At 44.0% G+C, this 18,808-nt stretch overlaps 1 protein-coding gene across 5 annotated transcripts; it reads left to right on the plus strand.

Annotated features, from left to right (window-relative positions):
- The first annotated feature begins 1,978 nt into the window (after nt 1–1,978).
- Nucleotides 1,979–12,003, plus strand: LOC125546422 (putative disease resistance protein RGA4). Of its 5 annotated transcripts, none has more exons than XM_048710682.2 (8): nt 1,979–7,538; nt 7,630–7,740; nt 7,912–8,042; nt 8,157–8,289; nt 8,371–8,564; nt 8,735–10,224; nt 10,333–10,506; nt 10,712–12,003. In XM_048710682.2, the coding sequence occupies exon 1, from the start codon at nt 2,437–2,439 to the stop codon at nt 7,480–7,482; it is 5,046 nt and encodes a 1,681-aa protein (XP_048566639.2). In that variant the 5' UTR covers nt 1,979–2,436; the 3' UTR covers nt 7,483–7,538; nt 7,630–7,740; nt 7,912–8,042; nt 8,157–8,289; nt 8,371–8,564; nt 8,735–10,224; nt 10,333–10,506; nt 10,712–12,003. The 5 variants fall into 5 exon arrangements, with proteins under 5 accessions (XP_048566639.2, XP_048566641.2, XP_048566637.2 ...); XM_048710684.2 differs by having other exon boundaries at nt 8,735–8,786; nt 10,046–10,506; XM_048710680.2 differs by having other exon boundaries at nt 8,735–10,506.
- Nucleotides 12,004–18,808: the final 6,805 nt, after the last annotated feature.

Genomic DNA, 18,808 nt, shown 5'->3' on the forward strand with positions numbered 1-18,808 from the left:
GGCTTCAACTCTTGCATCCTTTGGTGATGTTACCGGATTGGTCACTAATTGTGCCAAAAGTGTAGTAGCGCCCATTCGCTGCGGTAACATTGACCTTGACGACGTCCTACAAGCCTTCCCAGCGGTTTGCTCCACCTTCCCTATGAGATATTTGGGGCTTCCTCTTTTGGTTTCAAGGCTTAAGAGGATTCACTTTCAATTCTTAGAGGATAAAGTTGCTGGGAAGCTACCACCTTGGGCTGCCAAACATGTGGCCACGCCGGGCCGTGTCGTCTTGGTCAAGGCAGTGCTTACTGCCATTGCTATATATCATATTACGCCCCTAAAATTGCCGGTGGAAGTGAGGAAGAAGATTGACAGCTTGTGGCGTGCCTATCTTTGGGCGGGTTGTGATAAGGTGACCGGTGGAAAATGCAAGGTCAATTGGGAACTCGTCTGTAAGCCCAAGAACTTCGGTGGTTTGGGCATCATCAACCTTGAGAAGTTTGCTACTGTCCTTCGACTGCGATGGCTTTGGTATGAGTGGGCTGACCCCCCCCCCCCCCCCCAAGACTTGGGCTGGGACGGGAACACCGTGCAATGATGATGATAGAGACCTTTTTGCGGCAGCCACCACGGTTAGTGTTGGAGATGGATGTAAGGCGAAGTTATGGGAATCATCTTGGCTTGAAGGCATGAGACCCAACGATATTGCTCCAAAGATTTTTGACCTCTCAAAAAATAAATCTACCTCGGTCCAAAAAGCTCTCCTCAACAGTTATTGGGTTAGTCAGATTGATACCCAACATGGGCTCACCATGGAGCATATTCAGGAGTTTGCCTTGATTTGGGAGAAGCTATCCTCTGTTACTCTCGACAATGATGTGCATGATACTATCCTTTGGAAGTTCATATCTCATGGAGAATACTCGGCGTCGACTGCCTATATGGCACAGTTTGCAGGACACACGACAAGCATCATGCCTGCTGCTGTTTGGAAGGGTTGGGCCCCTCCGAAATGCAATTTTTTTTCTTGGTTGATAATTCAAAACAGAGTTTGGACGGCCGACCGATTGCACCGTCATGGATGGCCGAACTGCAACCTCTGCCCGCTTTGCAAGCAAGTCCAGTAAACCACGGCACACCTTCTCTTCCAATGCAGGTTCTCCCAGCGTGTCTGGATCGAGGTTGCAACATGGCTTGGTATACATGGTGATATGGTGAGGAGCTGGCGAAATGAGGCTTCGGTTCGAGAATGGTGGATTAAAAATGTGACTGAGCGTCGAGATCAGAGAAAGGCTTTCGCTTCCTTGTTCATGCTTATGTCTTGGGAGATTTGGAAAGAGGGTAATGCAAGGGCTTTTCGTAACACCGCCGCTACGATGATGATGCTCGTCGCTAAGATAGAAGAGGAGACCCATCTTCAGACTATCGCCGGTGCCACCCACTTGAGTATTGTAATACCGCGAGAGTAGATATTTGTATCCCGCTTTGCGGTCACTTGTCTTAAATCTTCTTCCTTAATCAATGAAAATGGCAAAAAAATTGCCTTGTTTCATAAAAAAAAAAGATGAACGCGAGTATGCTGATCTTCATCGCCTGCCTCCTCACGGCGGCATCGTTCCCGTTCCTGCTGCCCAGTGCCAGCCGAGAGGAACGAAATCAGGGCCATTATAAACAGAGAGGAACGAAAGTTGTCTTGTTGTCCTGGTCGTGAAGTTGGCCCTTGGTTAGCACAAGGGATCCAATCCAATCCAATACAACAGGGAGAGCTTGCAGGAGGTTATGCCGCTGGCAGCTCCGTGTCATGTTCAACTGCCTCCTTTTTGGTATTCTAGCTTTGTGCATCCGGCTGGTTGTTATGCAGCATGGCCGTTCAGTCATGCGGCTAGCACCGGGCTAATTTATGTTGTTGCATATAATCGCTTGCCAAACAGGTCACTGTATTTTGAATACTCCAAAATACACTGGTATGTCAAAACTGCGGTATCGTGTATATACAGGCTAAAATACTGTGATTTTTACAATACTTGGCTACCAAACATAGCCTTAGTGCCGACACCAACCAACCATCAGAAAGAGAAAGAGAGAGAATAAAGCAAATGAAAGCATCTAGGGGAAACTTATCACCTCATTCACACGGCTTTGATTTGATGCTTTGCTGGGATCGGAGGGAGGGATGCTTTGTCGAGAGAGCGAGGGACGATGCTTTGCTGTCGGTGATCATTTTAAGCAAGCCCTCCCGTCCAGACTATATATATACGTCCTGAGCAACGCCTGCATACAACCGCCAACGCCTCCAACCACTTCTTGCACTTGATTGCAGCCATCTTCCAAAAAAGCAAAAAAAAAAAAGTAGAGAGTATATGTATACCTAGCCATGGCGTAGTTACCAGCAGCTAGTTAACGATATTCTGAAAAAAAAAGACAAAAAAAAAGTAGTTAGCCATAGCTGTAATGGAGGGCGGCGCCATCAGCTGGGCGCAATGGGTGGTGGGGAAGGCGCTGAGCCCGCTATCCGACGGCCTGGTCGAGGCTTGGGCGGCCACCAAGGACCTCCACCCCAACATCAAGGCCATCAAGATGGAGCTGCTCAATGCACAGGCCATACTCCACACTGCCGGCACAAGGGAGATCCACAACCCCGCTCTGTCGGAGTTGCTTCAGATGTTGCGGGGCTTGGGGTACCTCGCAGACGATGTCCTGGACGAGCTCGACTACTTCCGCATCCAGGACGAGCTTGACGGCACCTCTGAGACCATCCATGACCTCGGGTGTGTCCGCAACCTCGTCCGAGACGCTCGCCATGTGGCCTCTGCTGCCGCCAGGCAGCTCTCGTGCGCCTCTGTTCGTGATTCCACCGACCGAGTCGAGGGGGTGTCCTGCAAGTGCGTGCGCCGGCTGGCCTCCCATGCCCGTACCACCGCCCAAGCTGCCGGTGCCGCCGCCAAGCAGCTCTGGTGCGCTTCATGCTTGACGAATTCTCATGGGTCTGCTGAGGAGTCCTGTAAGTGTGCGCGCCGCCTCGCCTCCCGTGCTCGTACCACCACCCATGCCTTCGGTAAACAATTCCTCTGCTCTTCTTTTCTACCTGTTCGTGAAGATGAAGATAGTAAGCACGCCCCTAGAGAACCAAAGTTGAAATTTGATAGGGTGGACGTCTCTACAAGAATGAAATATATCGCGGACGAGCTAAAGCCCATGTGTGCTAAGGTCTCCACCATTCTTGGTCTAGAGTTATTGAGCTCTAGCCATGACATTGGTAATGTTGCCTCTACAAGTAGACCCATAACCACTTCACAATCTTTAGAGCCTAGATTGCATGGGAGGGAACGTCAGCAGAACGATATTGTCCGGGAAATTATAATGGGTGGAGATCTCACCATTATTCCTATAGTTGGTCCAGGAGGCATAGGAAAGACAACTCTCACTCAGTACATATACAACAGCAAAGAAGTGCAAGATCATTTCAAAATAAGAGTTTGGGTGTGTGTATCTACCGACTTTAGTGTGTATAGGTTGACACAAGAGATTGTGCACTCCATCCCTAAAGCAGAAGGCGAACAAAATGATAGAGAAAGTAATGAGTTACAAAACTTGGACCAACTTCAGAAATTAATTGAAAAAAGGCTGAAAAATAAAAGATTTTTAGTAGTTTTGGATGATATATGGAAATATGGTAATGAAGATGAGTGGAAAAGATTCTTAGTTCCCTTTGAAAAACAGAAAGGAAACGGTGATACAGTTCTAGTCACAACCAGATTCCTTGAAGTAGCTAAAATGGTTAAGACAGGAGATAAATTGTTTGAACTAGAAGGTTTGAAACCGGAAGAATATTGGAGCCTTTTCCTAGCATCTGTGGTTGATAAAATTGATCATGATTTGGACTTAATTAAAATCGGGAAAAAGATTGTAGAAAAATTGAAGGGCTCTCCCCTTGCGGCAAAAACAGTGGGTAGATTGTTGAGAAAAAATCTAACTGTAGAACATTGGACAAGAGTTCTTGAAAGTAAAGAATGGGAATCACAGACCAGTGATCATGATATCATGCCCGCACTAAAGCTTAGCTATGACTACCTCCCTTTTAACCTGCAGCAATGCTTTTCCTCTTGTGCATTATTTCCGGAAGATTACAAGTTTGACTGCGAGGAGCTAATTCACTTCTGGATAGGACTTGACATTCTACGCCCAGATAAAAGAATCAAAAGAACTGAAGAGATAGGGCTTAACAATTTGAATGACTTAGTTAATTATGGATTTTTCAAAAAAGAAATAGGTGATTCCGGTACACACTATGTTATGCATGATCTGCTACATGATTTAGCATTGAAGGTTTCCTCACAAGAATGTCTACATATAGCTTTTTCTATTCCAAGAGGTGTAGAAATTGCACCATCTGTCTACCATTTGTCCATTAGTATGAGTGATTCTGCCGATAGTAAGGATGGATTTGTGGAAGAAAAATTTAGGAGAGTTTTGGATAAATTAAGGAACATATTGAATTTTAAGAACCTGCGCACTTTGATGTTGTTTGGAAACTATGATGCAATGTTTGTTCGTATATTCGGTGCTTTATTCAAAGATACAAAATCGTTGCGTGTTGTATATTTGTCAACAATGTGCTACCCTGTGGAGTCTCTATTGCACAACATCTCAAAACTTGTCCATCTTCGCTACCTACGGGTTGCATCAACGTATAGTATTCAAAAACATTTACCAAGGAGTATATCAAGATTTTATCATTTAAGGGTACTAGATATAAGTGGCTGGAATGGTCCTCATAGTTCGCTCGGAGATATTGCAAACCTTGTAAAATTGCGTCATTTTCTTCTCCCACCTTATGCTTGTGATGATGAATATAGTGAATTTCATTCGAATATTTGTAATGTGGGAAGACTGCATAACTTACAAGAACTACGGAGTTTTGAAGTTAGAAGAGAAAGTAGTGGTTTTGAACTAAGGGAGCTGGGGAAACTAGAAGAGCTAGGAGGATCACTTGCCATCCATAGTCTTGAGAAAGCATTAGCAAATGAGGCACATGACGCAAAACTATCATACAAAAACCGCTTGCACAAATTAACACTCAGTTGGAAGAAAGGCCGACCTAATGTGAGTCCTGACTTAGAAGATCAAGTACTGGAAAGTCTACGGCCACATAGCAATCTTCATGATCTATGCATTGATGGGCATGGGGGCCCTACTTGCCCTACATGGCTGGGTACAAATCTGTCCACCAAAGGTCTGGAGGCTCTCCGCCTAAAGCACACAGATTGGGAATTCCTTCCACCCCTTGGAGAACTATATCTGATTCGTAAGTCTGGAGAAGAGTATTTAGGTTGCATCAGAGGCACATGCTTTCGTAACTTGAAAAGGGTAGAACTCATTGGGTTGCCAAGATTTAGTAGATGGGCAGCAAATGATGTTTGCCCTTGGTACTTTTCACTTATAGAAGTACTCGTTGTGAAGGATTGCCCTGAACTAACCGAGTTACCATTTTCATCTTATACCAGCTGCTGCCCGCTGGAAAGTGATTCGAATGTGACCTGGTTTCCTAGGTTAAACACAATTGATATTGAGTATTGCCCAAAACTGTTGTCGCTGCCTCCTATTCCTTATAGTCACACTTTGTGCTCTGTTATAGTACTGGGACTTGTAGGAAGAGGTCTGGAGGGATTAGTGTACTCAAACAAATCAAACAGTTTGATCATAGAAGGAAGTGATGCTCTGCATGTCCTAGATGATACAATCTTGGCGTTCCATAATTTAACCCAACTACAAGAACTACATATCAAAAATAGCCCATCTCTGGCTGAAACACACCTTCAAATGCTAACCTCATTGAAGGTCCTCATTGTCGAGGATTGCCCTGAACTAACTGAATTAACAATTTTATCTAATACTAGTCGCTACCCCTCAGAAAGAGATTTGAATGTGACCTGGTTTCCTAGGCTAAACACGATTGAAATTGCGGGTTGCCCAAAACTGTTGTCGCTGCCTCCTATTCCTTATAGTCACACTTTGTGCTTTGTTACACTATCGGGACTTGTAGGAAGAGGTCTGGTGGAGCTAGATTACTCACACGAATCAAGCCGTTTGAGCATAGAAGGAAGTGATGCTCTGCATAGCCTAGATGAGACAGTCTTGGCGTTCCATAATTTAACCCAACTACAAAGCTTGACTATTAAAAATTGCCCACCTCTGGCGGAGAAACACCTTCAAATGCTAACCTCGTTGAAGACCCTCGACATAGATGGTTCAAGCATTACGTTCCAGGGAGTTGGGGAGGCCATTATTTGGCAGCTTCCAGTTAACAGGTTAGAGATAAATGGTAGTTGGAGTGGTAGCTGGAAGGAAGTGACACATCTACTGACTCATCTCCCCGAGCTCTCTCACTTGTCTATATGTGGAAGGGGACGTGAGAAGATATTGACAGGGTTGGGCCTGGACGTGCAGCAACAAACAGCAGCATCTTCAGCTGCTAAATTGCAGCAGCAGGATACATATAGAACAGCAGATCCACAAGAAGAAGGAGAAGATGACGACGATGGGCTGCTGCTCTTACCGGCCCATCTCTCCTACTCTCTCCAGGAGTTGGGCATCAAAGATTGTCCAGAGCTTGTCCTTAGGAGCCACGGGACAGGTCTGCAATTCATGGGCTCCCTCAACACAATGAAAATAGCAGGTTGCCCCAACTTCCTGTGTGCCTACAAGGCCTTGTCGGATCTCTGCCCTTTCCCGTCCACCCTGCAATCCCTCAGCCTTGGAGGTGGTATGGAGGGCATGGAGACGCTGGCTCCCCTCTCCAACCTCACCTCTCTCGAGACATTAAGCATTCGGGATTTGGGGGATGATTTTAGGTGCGACGGCTTGCTGCCTCTCCTTACCCAAGGTCAGCTCACCGCATTAAGTGTCAGCGACAGCCCCAAATTCTTTGCTGGCATTCAGGCGGTCTCCAAACTGCAGGAACTCGTGACGGACGACATCGCAGCAGTCTTAACCGCGCCCATCTGCCGCCTCCTCTCTTCCTCCCTCACCAAATTATCCTTTCATGATAAAGAGGTGGATCGCTTGAGCAAGGAGCAAGAGGAGGCTCTTTCTCTCCTCACCTCCCTCCAGGAGCTCAAATTTGGGTGGTGCATCAAGCTGCGGTGCCTCCCAGCCATGAAGTCGCTGCACAAGCTCACCAACCTCAAGAGATTGGAGATCTGGGCCTGTCCAGCCATGAGGTCGCTGCCAAAGAATGGCCTCCCCACCTCGCTGCAAGAATTAGAGGTCTACAGTTGCACCAACCTCCGGTGTCTCCTAGCAGGGCTGCAAAAGCTCACCAACCTCAGGATACTGAAGATCTGGTACTGTCTAGCCATGAGGTCGCTGCCAAAGAATGGCCTCCCCACCTCGCTGCAAGAGTTAGATGTCCGCGATTGCAAAAATGAGGAGCTAACACAGCAATGCAGACGGTTAATCGGGGGCATCCCATTAATCAGACTAGACTACTTTTCCTGATCCAAGGTAATTAACAACCACTTCCTTGCTTTTCCTGATCCAAGACCACACACACAGTAAGCTACTACTTTCTTTCGCTTGGTTTAATTACCTCGTCGTTACCTTTTAATCTTAACAGTATGTACATTCCATCTACTGCACGTACAGGGCTTCTTGGGATTCCAATGTACATTCTTCTAGCTCCCCTTGTAGGACTATCTCCATCCATGCACACGACATGTGTGGTATCTTCTCCCTCTACATAAATCTATATATCTGGTAAGTACGTACGTACGTACCCCCACAAAAGAAATGTTTGAGGAAATCATGGAATTACAGAGTTTCTTTGCTCACCTCCTGGATGAATTCTGTCATGTATTCACCATTTATTTCAGAATCACATCTCATTTTTCATTTATATTTTCAAATCTTACTAATTTAACTTTGCAGAAAATGCCATGCAGTACGTCCTGGGTATGATACTTATTCCAACAGATGTGAATTAATGCTAGTCTTTTGCCACCTTACCGCTGAAGCCATCAATAGGCAGGAGTGATGGATCAGTCAGGAACTTTGAGATGGTAAATGACCTGCTATAGACTTGGGAACCTCGGAATTCCTGCCAAAGAAATATATGTTGAAATCATTTTCTACTTTGTTCATTGATCCTAAGTCCTAACATAATATATTCTCAGGTTTTGTTCCTGGTTATCTAGCACTTCATAAATTCAAAATTGTATTATTCACTGCACGTGAAGCAATGAAAGTTATATATGGACTAGTCTTCAACGGATTTCAAGTTAGTCAACTGTCTCGATGATGCACAAGGTAAGCTTTCTGCAAAGCTTGTCTCATGGTTTTACTTTGTATGCTTTCCGTCAATAATATTGGCCTTTGGCTTATTTGCAGTCAAGGAAGCTATATGAATCTGCCATTTGTCTTGAACCTGAAATTCTCAGAGCTGCATTGTCACTGGGTGATTTGCATGTTGGTGGACGCCACAAACAAGACGCCTTCCCGTTTGGTGCTTGTATAACCTAGATAGTTGACAAAGAATCAATAGAAACGCTTCCATTTCCAAACTAACAAAAATTTCCGCTAAGGTAATCGTTCGTTCCTATCTTGTTGATTTTAAACCAAACGGCACAAGGATAAAGTGTAAAAAAATTATACTAATTCCTGGAGTCAGGTCTGGGTGTCATGTACAAAATGCAAATTACTAGATCATCGGAGGCCCTCATACTAAAACTTAAATTATGTTGTACCAACGCAGGTTAGGAAATAGCTGAAGACCAGAATGCGGACATGAAGTTAATGAAAGAATGGTAAACGGTTTTCTCGCTTTATTCAAATGCTAGTTTACCTTGGATCGTGCATATAATTTATTTGGTCACATTCTAGCCCTCACATAATCCCAAGATTGACTCATCAAAATCCCAAGAGTTGAGTGCAATAAGTTGGTGTCACTCTGATTGGTTTAGATTATTATTTTGTCCCACCAGAGCCATACATAATAAAAACTAAACCACCGTTTGTGCAATCTGAATATTTGGTGAGCTTTGTTAACTATGTATCCGTCTAGTCAGAAGCTCTTGAAAGCCAGTCATTCTCCTTCTTTCCTTCGATTGCTACTCCATTCGACACTTTTCAGTGCAATCTTGCATACTTGATTGGTGTATCCATTCACCATGTATTAGCCATGTAGAGTTTGCATACTGCTCTTTCATATTTAGGGTGCTCAGCGGGCATTGATTTACTCCCCACAATCCTTTGTAAACAGAAGCATCCATCTAGTCGGCAAGTCTTAAGAAAATACTTATTAAAAAGAGGGGAAAAGAGTGTTGGCAATCTAGAGCCAAAAGAGAAAAAAGAGAAAGGAAAAAGAAAAAAGAGTGCTGGCAATCAAAATTTAAGAGGCTCTGATTTTTTGGTGGGAGGAGTCAATTAACGCAAACTTCATATCATTGTGCAATCATCAGCTGCTGTCCATGAGGTATCCATATCCGATAATGACGACATCACTATTTCTAGGGACCACCTTCTGCCTCTCTGATCATTCTTTTTCCTTTTGACATATTGTTTTCCCCATGTGACTGGAACGACAAGGCTTCATTGTACTAGTTTCGGATACTTAATTAACTTTGCAATAACTGAATTTCAGGTTTGCTTAGTCCATTACCCAACCAAACTACACATACATAAGCCTCCACACATGCATATATATTTTAGTGGTAGGGAGATCTTGGCAAACGGCCAGTGAGGAGCCATATAGGTACGTGTGATTGAGAGAGATTCTAGATCATGAAGAGTAACTCCACACTAAAAGCTTACTACTCTTGGGACAAGTTTTAGCACTCATGCTTGTTGAAGGAGATCAAAACTGGACAGCAACCTAAGTGACTTATTGTTGAACAACTTAACAAAAAAAACTTAAATGCCTGACGGCTGTGAGGGCATTAGGATGCGACCATGTAAATTTGTGCATTATCTGTTGTAAGCTTGCAGGTTTATGAAGGTTGAGAACAACTAAGGACCCTTCTCCATACGATCTTCATTGTATCAATCACATCTTATGTCGGAACAGAGGACGCTATACAACCAAGTTTCCAGAAGAATCCTGAGACTCATATTGATGAGAATTCCTCTTCCACAACTCGTCAACAGAAGATTAAACCTAGGGATCTTGTGTCGATTGGAGATCCGTCAAACCATTTGTAATGGAAGAGAGGATTAATACTATTCACCTTCTGTACAAAGATTGCTGTGAGTCTTCATCTTTTCACTGGTGGTCTGCATAGAAGGAGAAGATTATGTGTCTGCATGTGTTCTCACTGACGCTGGAGGCATGTCCGGGCATAACATTCATTCCAGGAGAAGTATGGAGCAAGTGTCTATTGTTGAATGTGCAGACCTTGTGTCAATCGGTGTAGCAGGGGCAATCGTAGAACTGAGGACGGTGACTAAGGAGGACATGCACCGTCAAAAACTATGGAGGACATGGAGTAGCCTCAGAGGAGAGGCTTGTGAAAAAGGAAAATTGATATGGTAATTATTCTGAACGAAAACTTTTAATGTGTCTTTCCAGATTGCTTTACTCGTATTTACATGCACTCTTATGAATTTTTTTTCCATTAAAACTTGCCACAGGGCGACAGGTTGATTATAACTGAATGAATACCCTGTTTACAAAAATCTGTCATCCTGTACTTGTTGCTCGCTAACCAGTGTTTTACAAAAAATATTGTTGCAGGGCGACATGTTCTTCTAACGGGAACAAATGGTAGCAGAATCCATAATAACTAAGATAAGAGAATGTTAAGTGGGATTTAGTTTGATTGAAACAAACCTTGGCCGTCTGACGCCGTCGGTTTTTTATACAACTGAGCTAGCGAGGCGCGGGCGGGGGAGGGATGACTGCTGCGGCGGGAGGCGCAGGAGGATCTCCGACTCCGAGAGCAGGTCGTCGTCGGCCAAGCAGGAGCGCCGGCGGCGGCGGAGTGGGGAGCCGAGTGCAGTGCAGGCCGTAAAGTGAAGAGGTCGGGAGCCCAAAACTGGGCTGGACTTAAAAGCCCAAAACTACGCTTACTGTCGTTTCCCCTAGTGGGCTCATGAAAATGCATTGTGTTTCTGCCTTTGGTTTTTATATGTTTTTTTCTTGGTTTTGTTCATTTTTTTCTTTCTCTTTTGTTTATTTTTTATTTTTCCTTTGTTTATATTTTCCTTTTCTTCTTTTAAAATTTTAAAATTCATGAAGTTTATATGAAAATCATCCAGGAATAATTTTTAAAGTCACTGTGTTTACAAAACTCATGATTTTTTAAATCTAAGATTTTAATTTACATGCATTTTTTAGTTGGGAACACTTTTAAATTCACTAATGTTTTCCAAATACATGAATTTTGCAAATTCATGGATATTGTTCAAATTGACGAAATTTCATTATTGAAATTTATGATTTTAACATTTTTAATGTACATATTTTTATATCTGGAAAAACCAGATTTGGTTTTCTTCTCTAAATGATGAGGTGCTGCCGAGCATTTTTTACTCTTTTTTTTTTGAAAAATACGAGCGTGCTTTACTGACCAGAGACAGAGATGAGCAAAACAAAACAACGAGCGAAAGAAATAACAAAGGAGGTACTGGGTATGTGCTTTGTGATGAGGTCGTTAATTTCTCCATTGAAAGTGACGCGCTGTCAAGCCAGATTATTGGAGGCGTATGCAATCAGTGACGTTGTCAAGCTGGCCACTAACTTGGGATGGCGTCAGATCTCATTGAAAGTGACGCGCTGGACATTCTTAGTCTTTGGAAGTCCCAAGAATTTGAAATAGCTGATAGTGCATGACCTATGCAAGAAGTTGAGGAGCTGCGCGGGAATTTTACTGGCTTCAACATATGTTTTGTTAGACGAGAAGCCAATCTGGCTGCTCATCTCTATGCTCAACAGGCTAATGAGGTTCGTCAGAGGTGCCTTTGGATCAACTATGTTCCAAACTTCCTCCATGATTGTATTACCCGTGAATAATGTATTACCCTTGAGTAATCAATAAAGCTTATGAATTGCAAAAAAACAAACATCACCTATGGCCTGTTCCGACGTGGCTTGATCACGGCCGGCCCTATTTCTCACCTTCAGCGAGTCCACTTTCCGACTCGCTGAAGGGGCGAGCAAGATGGCCGTCCCACACGCGCGACATTCTACAACCTCTTTTTCCTTTGTGTTGTTCTTTTCTGTTTTAAGGTTTTGTTTTTTGCTTTATTTTTGTACTTTTGTTTATACTTTATATATATATATATATATATATATATATATATTACAAAAAACACTCTATAAAACACATCTGAAAAATGTTGAACAAGTATTTGAAAATATAAATCAAGCATTTGGAAAAATGTTGAATGTGTATAGAAAAATTGTTGATCATGTACTCAAAAAATGATGAATTTTTTTGATATGTATATAAAAATTTTAGTCAAGCATTTTGAAAAACCATCTTGAACGAGTATTTGAAAAATGTTAATATAGCATTTGGGAAAAACTAAATGCGTATATAAAAAGTGTTGACCATTTATTAAAAAAATGCAATTTTATCATAATGTATATAATATGTTAATCAAGAATTTGAAAGATGCTGAACAAGTATTTGAAAAATGTTAATAAAGCAATTGGGGAAAATTAAATGTGTGTAAAAAAAGGTGGACATTTATTTAAAAAATTATGCAATTTTGTTATCATGTATATAAATATGTGAATCAAGCATTTGAAAAAAATGTTGAACAAGTATTTGAAAAATATTAATCAAGCAATTGGAAAATGGTACATGTGTATACAATTTTTTTGCGATGGAAATAGGGTGTTTTATTCCAAACTCACAGAATTACAATCCTTAGCAACAAGTTCAGAAACAAAAGGAGGGGATTGGTTAAGCCAGCACGCAGTGCTATCCCCAGATCTACCAGAATTTGCTAAGCAATGTGCAACTTTGTTTTGATCACGAGAAACTTTAACACGAACAAACACCCTATTCTCCAGTAAACCTTTGATTTCTGCCAAAAGATGACCATATGCTGATCTGTCTAGTGAATCATTAGACAGTGCTGATAAAGCTGCCAAACAATCAGATTGTAGCTGAACTGGTCGATTCGACCGTTGAATTGCGAGACTTACTTCTTCCATAATCGCATGTAACTCCGCTTCCAGTGCCTCATTACAGTGATAAATGCGTCGGTAAGCCGCAAAAATAACACCACCCTTGTCATCACGTAAAACCATACCTGATCCTGCAGCTCCGTCTTCCGCACAATAAGAACCAACAACAGAGAGAGCTACCCAGCCCGGCGGAGGAGACGGCCAAGGAAGGCATGGCGATGATGCCCGAGTTTTCTCAATCACTGGTTTCATCAACATTGGAGCTTTACCTTTGATCACCTCTTCTACACCCCATACAGCCTAATTGTAGCAGAGAGTTAAGATAGCTGCATAGATAATCATAAGACACCTCCGTCGGTGGAATAGATTTGGCATGCATGACTTCATTACGTAAATGCCAAACCCTCCAGAGCACCATAATGATCATGTCCCGGACATTGCTCTGCTGGCCAGCAAGCAAGTGAAGAAACCATTCATCACCCATACATGCAATATCATACCTGTTCAGCAATGGCCAAAGGTCCTTCATTGCGTCCCATAAGCTTGCCGCGTTGGGACAGACTAGTAAAGCATGAAATGACGATTCATCTTCTCGCCCACACATTCCGCATGTTGCCCTTGTACCAATATGACGTCGATTCCTCTCTAAGTTAGTTGCTAGTATACCAGTAATTACCTTCCATGCAAAAACTTTCATCTTAGGAGGAACCAAGGCACGCCATACAATATTCCACATACCACGTTCACCACCAGGACATGTGCTGCTTGCTCCTTGCGAGAAACGGTCCATGTGCTCACCCATAGCTAAATGATATGCGCTCCTAACAGTGAAAGATCCCGACTTCTCAAAAGGCCAAGCAATAAAATCTTCCCGCTGTCTTGGTGACGTACGAATTTTCAAAATAGCTTCAACATCAACATGACAGAAAAATTGTTCCAATAAATTTACCTTCCACGCACCATTAGTATCCAGAAAATCAGCAACTTTATTTAGACGACAATTTCTTTTAGGGGAAATAGGCGTAAAAGGCATACCCCTAGGAATCCATGGATCTCGCCAAGTTCGAATAAGATTACCATTGCCGACTCGCGAGATCATACCTTTTTTCACCAAGTTCAATCCATGTTCGATACCCTTCCAAACTGCTGATGAGTTACTCGGAAAAAATGTATCCAGTAGATTCCCATTTGGATAATATTTAGCCCATAGTAGTCTTGCACAAAGCGATTCAGGTGCAACAAGGAGTCACCAGGCTTGTTTAGCAAGCAAAGCTTGATTAAACGCCCTTATATCCCTGAACCCCATCCCTCCTTTGGATTTAGGTAGAACCAATTTATCCCATGCCATCCAAGCCATCTTTTTCTTACCATTTTGCACGCCCCACCAATAATGTCTCATCAACTTGGACAAATCATCACAAACTGAGAAAGGAAGTTTGAAAACACTCATTACATAGGTGGGGATGGCCTGGGCCACAGATTTGATCAAAACTTCTTTACTCGCCGAAATGAGTATCTTTCACTCCAATCCACAAGTCTCTTGCTCATACGTGATTGTAAGAATTCGAACCTCCCTTTATGCATTCGCCCGTCTGGTATAGAATTTGTTTTGACCATGTATTAAAAAGTGATGAAAGAATTTGATCATGTATATAAAAAAATTAATCAAGAATTTAAAAAATGTTGAACAAGTGTTTTTAATCATGTATATAAGTCAACATTTTTAATAAAAAAGAGAAAGTAGTACTAGTTTGACGAGCAACGCAATCTATATATACTAGCAATTCCGAAGACGACATCGACCTAGAGCCGGACGACTGCAGGTGGCCCAAGTCACGCATACTCATGTACTTCCTTCGTCCGAAAATACTTGTTATCAAAATGAATAAAAGGGAATGTATCTAGATGTATTATAGCTATGTACTACTACCGTACTACGTATACTATTAATTATTAATTGCATAAGTTAGCAGTAGTGACTTGCAGCGTATGCGTATTGTACGTTTTGTTGTTGATTCCTACAACCACCAACTTGATCAATAACCCTTTGCTCAAGCAAGTAGAATCAAGACTCCTGAAGTTTTTTTTTCTCCATGGACTAGTGAAACTTGACAGAGTAAGCAGACACACTAGTTCCGCTAGCAATAGCATAGAAGAAAGTCCGGTGGTACCTTGAAAACAGAGTAAGCAGTCATGATGTTTCTGCATCATCGCTCATCTCACCTTCAAATTTGCAAAATATGTCAGGAGTGGAGCCAGGATTCCAAGATGGTCACGGAAGAAAAAAATTATCAATAGCCTGCTCCTAAAATACTACTCCAGTTACTATTGTTGCCATATAAAATCCTGAAATCCCACGTTTGGCCATATAAAATTTGTGAAAAATTATCAATACACTAGGAGTAATTGAAATAGTAGTAACAGAATTCATAACTAAGGGAATGTCAAGTGGGATTGGGTTCGTTTGAATCAAACCTTGGCAGGAGCCGACATCAGGTGGTCGTCGTCCAACGACGCCGCCGCCATCTCGCGCTCCAGACTCAGTGCAGGCCGTAACGTGAAGTGGCCGGGAGCCCACAACTGGGCTGGACATGAAAGCCCACCATGTGCTCTAAGAAATCTTGAAAAAAAAAACCAATTTGGAACGTATCATCGTGCTGAACAAAACTATGTTTATTTTCGTTTTCCCCTACGGTTTTCTAGGGATCCAATCTCTCCACCGGTGATTGCGGTGAAGTCGACGTAAAACCTTCCCCGCGACCGGAAGTAATACCTTGATCTGTCATCGAAGCTCGCTCTGCATGGCGGATCGTCGTTGGCCGAAACCCAGGTGCTGGAGAGTTCAAGGGATACTAGGCCGGAAGACAGGCGAAAAGTCCATTGAATCTTATCATTTAAAGGAAGGATAAGTCGTAACAATGTTTTCGTAGGTGAACCTATGGAAGGATCATTGTCATGACCCTAACCAAAACAGACCGCAGACGTGTCATCCAATCCATCGGCCGACACCGTTCGTCGCTACGCAAGTGCCTCGAACACCTCCCCTCCTCAGAGTGGGAGTCAACACCGACGCGATGTCAAGCTTGAGGACGACCCGTGGGGTCTTGAGCTGGTGCCGCTGTCGAGCAGGACCAAAAGTAAGTTTTCATGAACGCTCCAGCCAACGAAAATGCACTTTAAAAAAATAGGGATGGGAGAAGCTCTCCCAGCGGCGCATGCCATCGCAGAAAACTCAAATATTGGGTTACCTGTACGGAGCGCACACCACTGGGACAAACAGGCTGGCCCATGAGAACGCACTGTGTTTTTCCTTTGGTTTTTCTCTGCTTTTTTTTTCTTTTTTTTGCTCGGTTTTCTTTTTTCTTTTTGTTTCTTTTGCCTTTTTTCTACTTATTTATACTTTTATTTTCTAGTTTTAAAATTTTAAAATTCAGGAAGTTTTTATGAAAATCATCCACGAACAATTTCTAAACTCATGAACCTTTTTAAAATCTAAGATATTTTTAAATCTGCACGCATTTTGTAAGTTTAGGAACACTTTAAATTCACGAACATTTTCCAAATTCATGAATATTGTCTAAATTGATGAATTTTATTTATTGAAATTCATAATTTTGACAGTTTTAATGTACAATTTTTTATATTTGGAAAACCCCATCTGGTTTTCTTCTTTGGATGATGAAGTGCTGCCGAGCGTTTTTTACTTTTTTGTGGGAAATATGGGGGTGTTTTACTTTTACTGACCAGAGAGAAAGATGAGCAAAACTAAACAACGAGCGGAAAAAATATCAAAGGATGTAGTGGGTATGTATGTCGTTCATGATGAGGTAGGGAATTTGATTCGTGCACAGTCGCAGTGGTACAAATATGCATCTTCAGCCATGTTGATGGAGGCGTATGCAACCAGACGCTGTCAAGTTTGGAAGTCCTAAGGATTTGAAATACCAGCTGATACTGCATGCCCTATGCAGGAAGTTAAGGAGCTGCTGTTTAAGTATTGAATTGAATGAAATCTTGTTGGGCTGTTGGCTTAATAGTCTGAATTACAGAATTGTTTTCATCATCTGAATCTTCAATCAAAGGCACTTGCTATTTTTCTTCCTCGTAATCCGCCTCTGTCTGTAGAACCCCCTTAGTCCCTCTCAGTGCCCTGTATTGTTCTTGCTTCTCTTTTTCCATTGGCAATTGTCTCCTCTGCTTCAGATCCAAGCTCTACAGTCTGCATATGCTCATGTTGCAACATATCTGTCTGTTCCAGGGTGTGGCATCTCAACAGACTCTACTTGGTGCATCTCATTGTGTCAACTCATCGTGACGATCAAGGTGAGTTATTTACCCAAAACCACCACATTTGGGGTTATGGTAACAACTTGGTACCACATTTGAACCAGGGCATGAAAAACCACCGAAAATGTGCCTAATCTGTAACGCGGAGCACTAATAGTCTGATAAGCTTGCGAAAATAGCGAAACTGAGTAGTTGGGTCTGCATGTCGGGCTGACGTGGCGACGACTAAAAGCTTTGACCAACTGCTGTGGCAAATGAGAGGTGGGCCCCACCTGTCAATGACCAGACGGTCTTCTTCTCCCCATATCTCTTTCTTTGAGGCATTCCATCGAACAGCTTTTGGGCGCCAATCGTTTTCCTCTCGCCGGAGAGAGTGAGCAGCGCTAGCTCGTCCGCCTCTCCATGGAGTGCCGGCGGGGTAGGCTTTCTCGCGCCGGGACAGAAGGAGGCCGGCGATGAAGACGACAGCGCGAGGTCGCCCGTGGCCAGAGTGAGCTCGCCGTTGACCAACATGACCACGAAGTACCCTGACGGCAGCTCCGGCAGGCGCGGCGCGAGGCGTGCATGCGAGAGGTACCATGAGAACGCAAAGGAGTGGCCGGCCGTGCTGGGTCATGGCACCCTGACCCTGACAGCGGCTCCGGTGGCCGGGCGGTGCAGCAGGGCCGGCACGAGCAGCTGCTGCCACCCGAGGCGGCCATCCACGGGATGCGGTGGTCGCGTCCTGGACCTGGGCGGGAGAGAGCAGAGAGGACGGGTTGGAGCTCCTAAGAGCATCTCCAACAGCAGCCGCCGATGCTGTTCCTCCCCATGGCCGGCTACTCTCCTCGAAGCAGGCGAAGAGCAGCACCGTCGCCGCGTGCCCAGGCCGGCCTGCTGGCCAACGACCAGCGCCCCGGCCTGCCACGCTGTTCCTTCCCATGGCCGGCTACTCCCCTAGAAGCAGGCGAAGAGCAGCGCCGCCGCCGGGTGTCCAGGCCGGTCCGCCGGCCAACAAGCAGCGCCCCGCCCCGCCGTGCTCCCAGGCCGACGGGCAGTACAGTATAGGCCGCGGACCGCGGCGAGTGTAGGCGCGGCTGCGGGAGAAGCTGTGGTCGGCTCGTCGTTCGTGACCGGCTGAATTTTTTCGCGTCCCCGTGTTTGCTCCTCCCTCGCGGGCAAGCTCCAGTTTTCGCCATGGACGACGACGAGCATTCCCGTGCCCACACGTACACCTCTCACTCCTGTCGCTCGGCCATAGCGCCTCCGCGCCCGCAGCTCGTACACCTCTCACAAGTACACCATCGCTGTCCGGATGATGAGAATGCGTGCGGATATCACCAGTGCTGGATAACCCATTCTATGAAATAAAGCTCTAGCTACAGCTTGGCCTCGCAGGGGGTCTATGTATCCACACAGACACAAAAA

The sequence above is a fragment of the Triticum urartu genome, chromosome 3A (genome assembly GCF_056163025.1).
Source record: "Triticum urartu cultivar PI428250 chromosome 3A, HENAU_Tu73, whole genome shotgun sequence".
In the NCBI taxonomy this organism is placed as follows: Eukaryota; Viridiplantae; Streptophyta; class Magnoliopsida; order Poales; family Poaceae; genus Triticum; species Triticum urartu.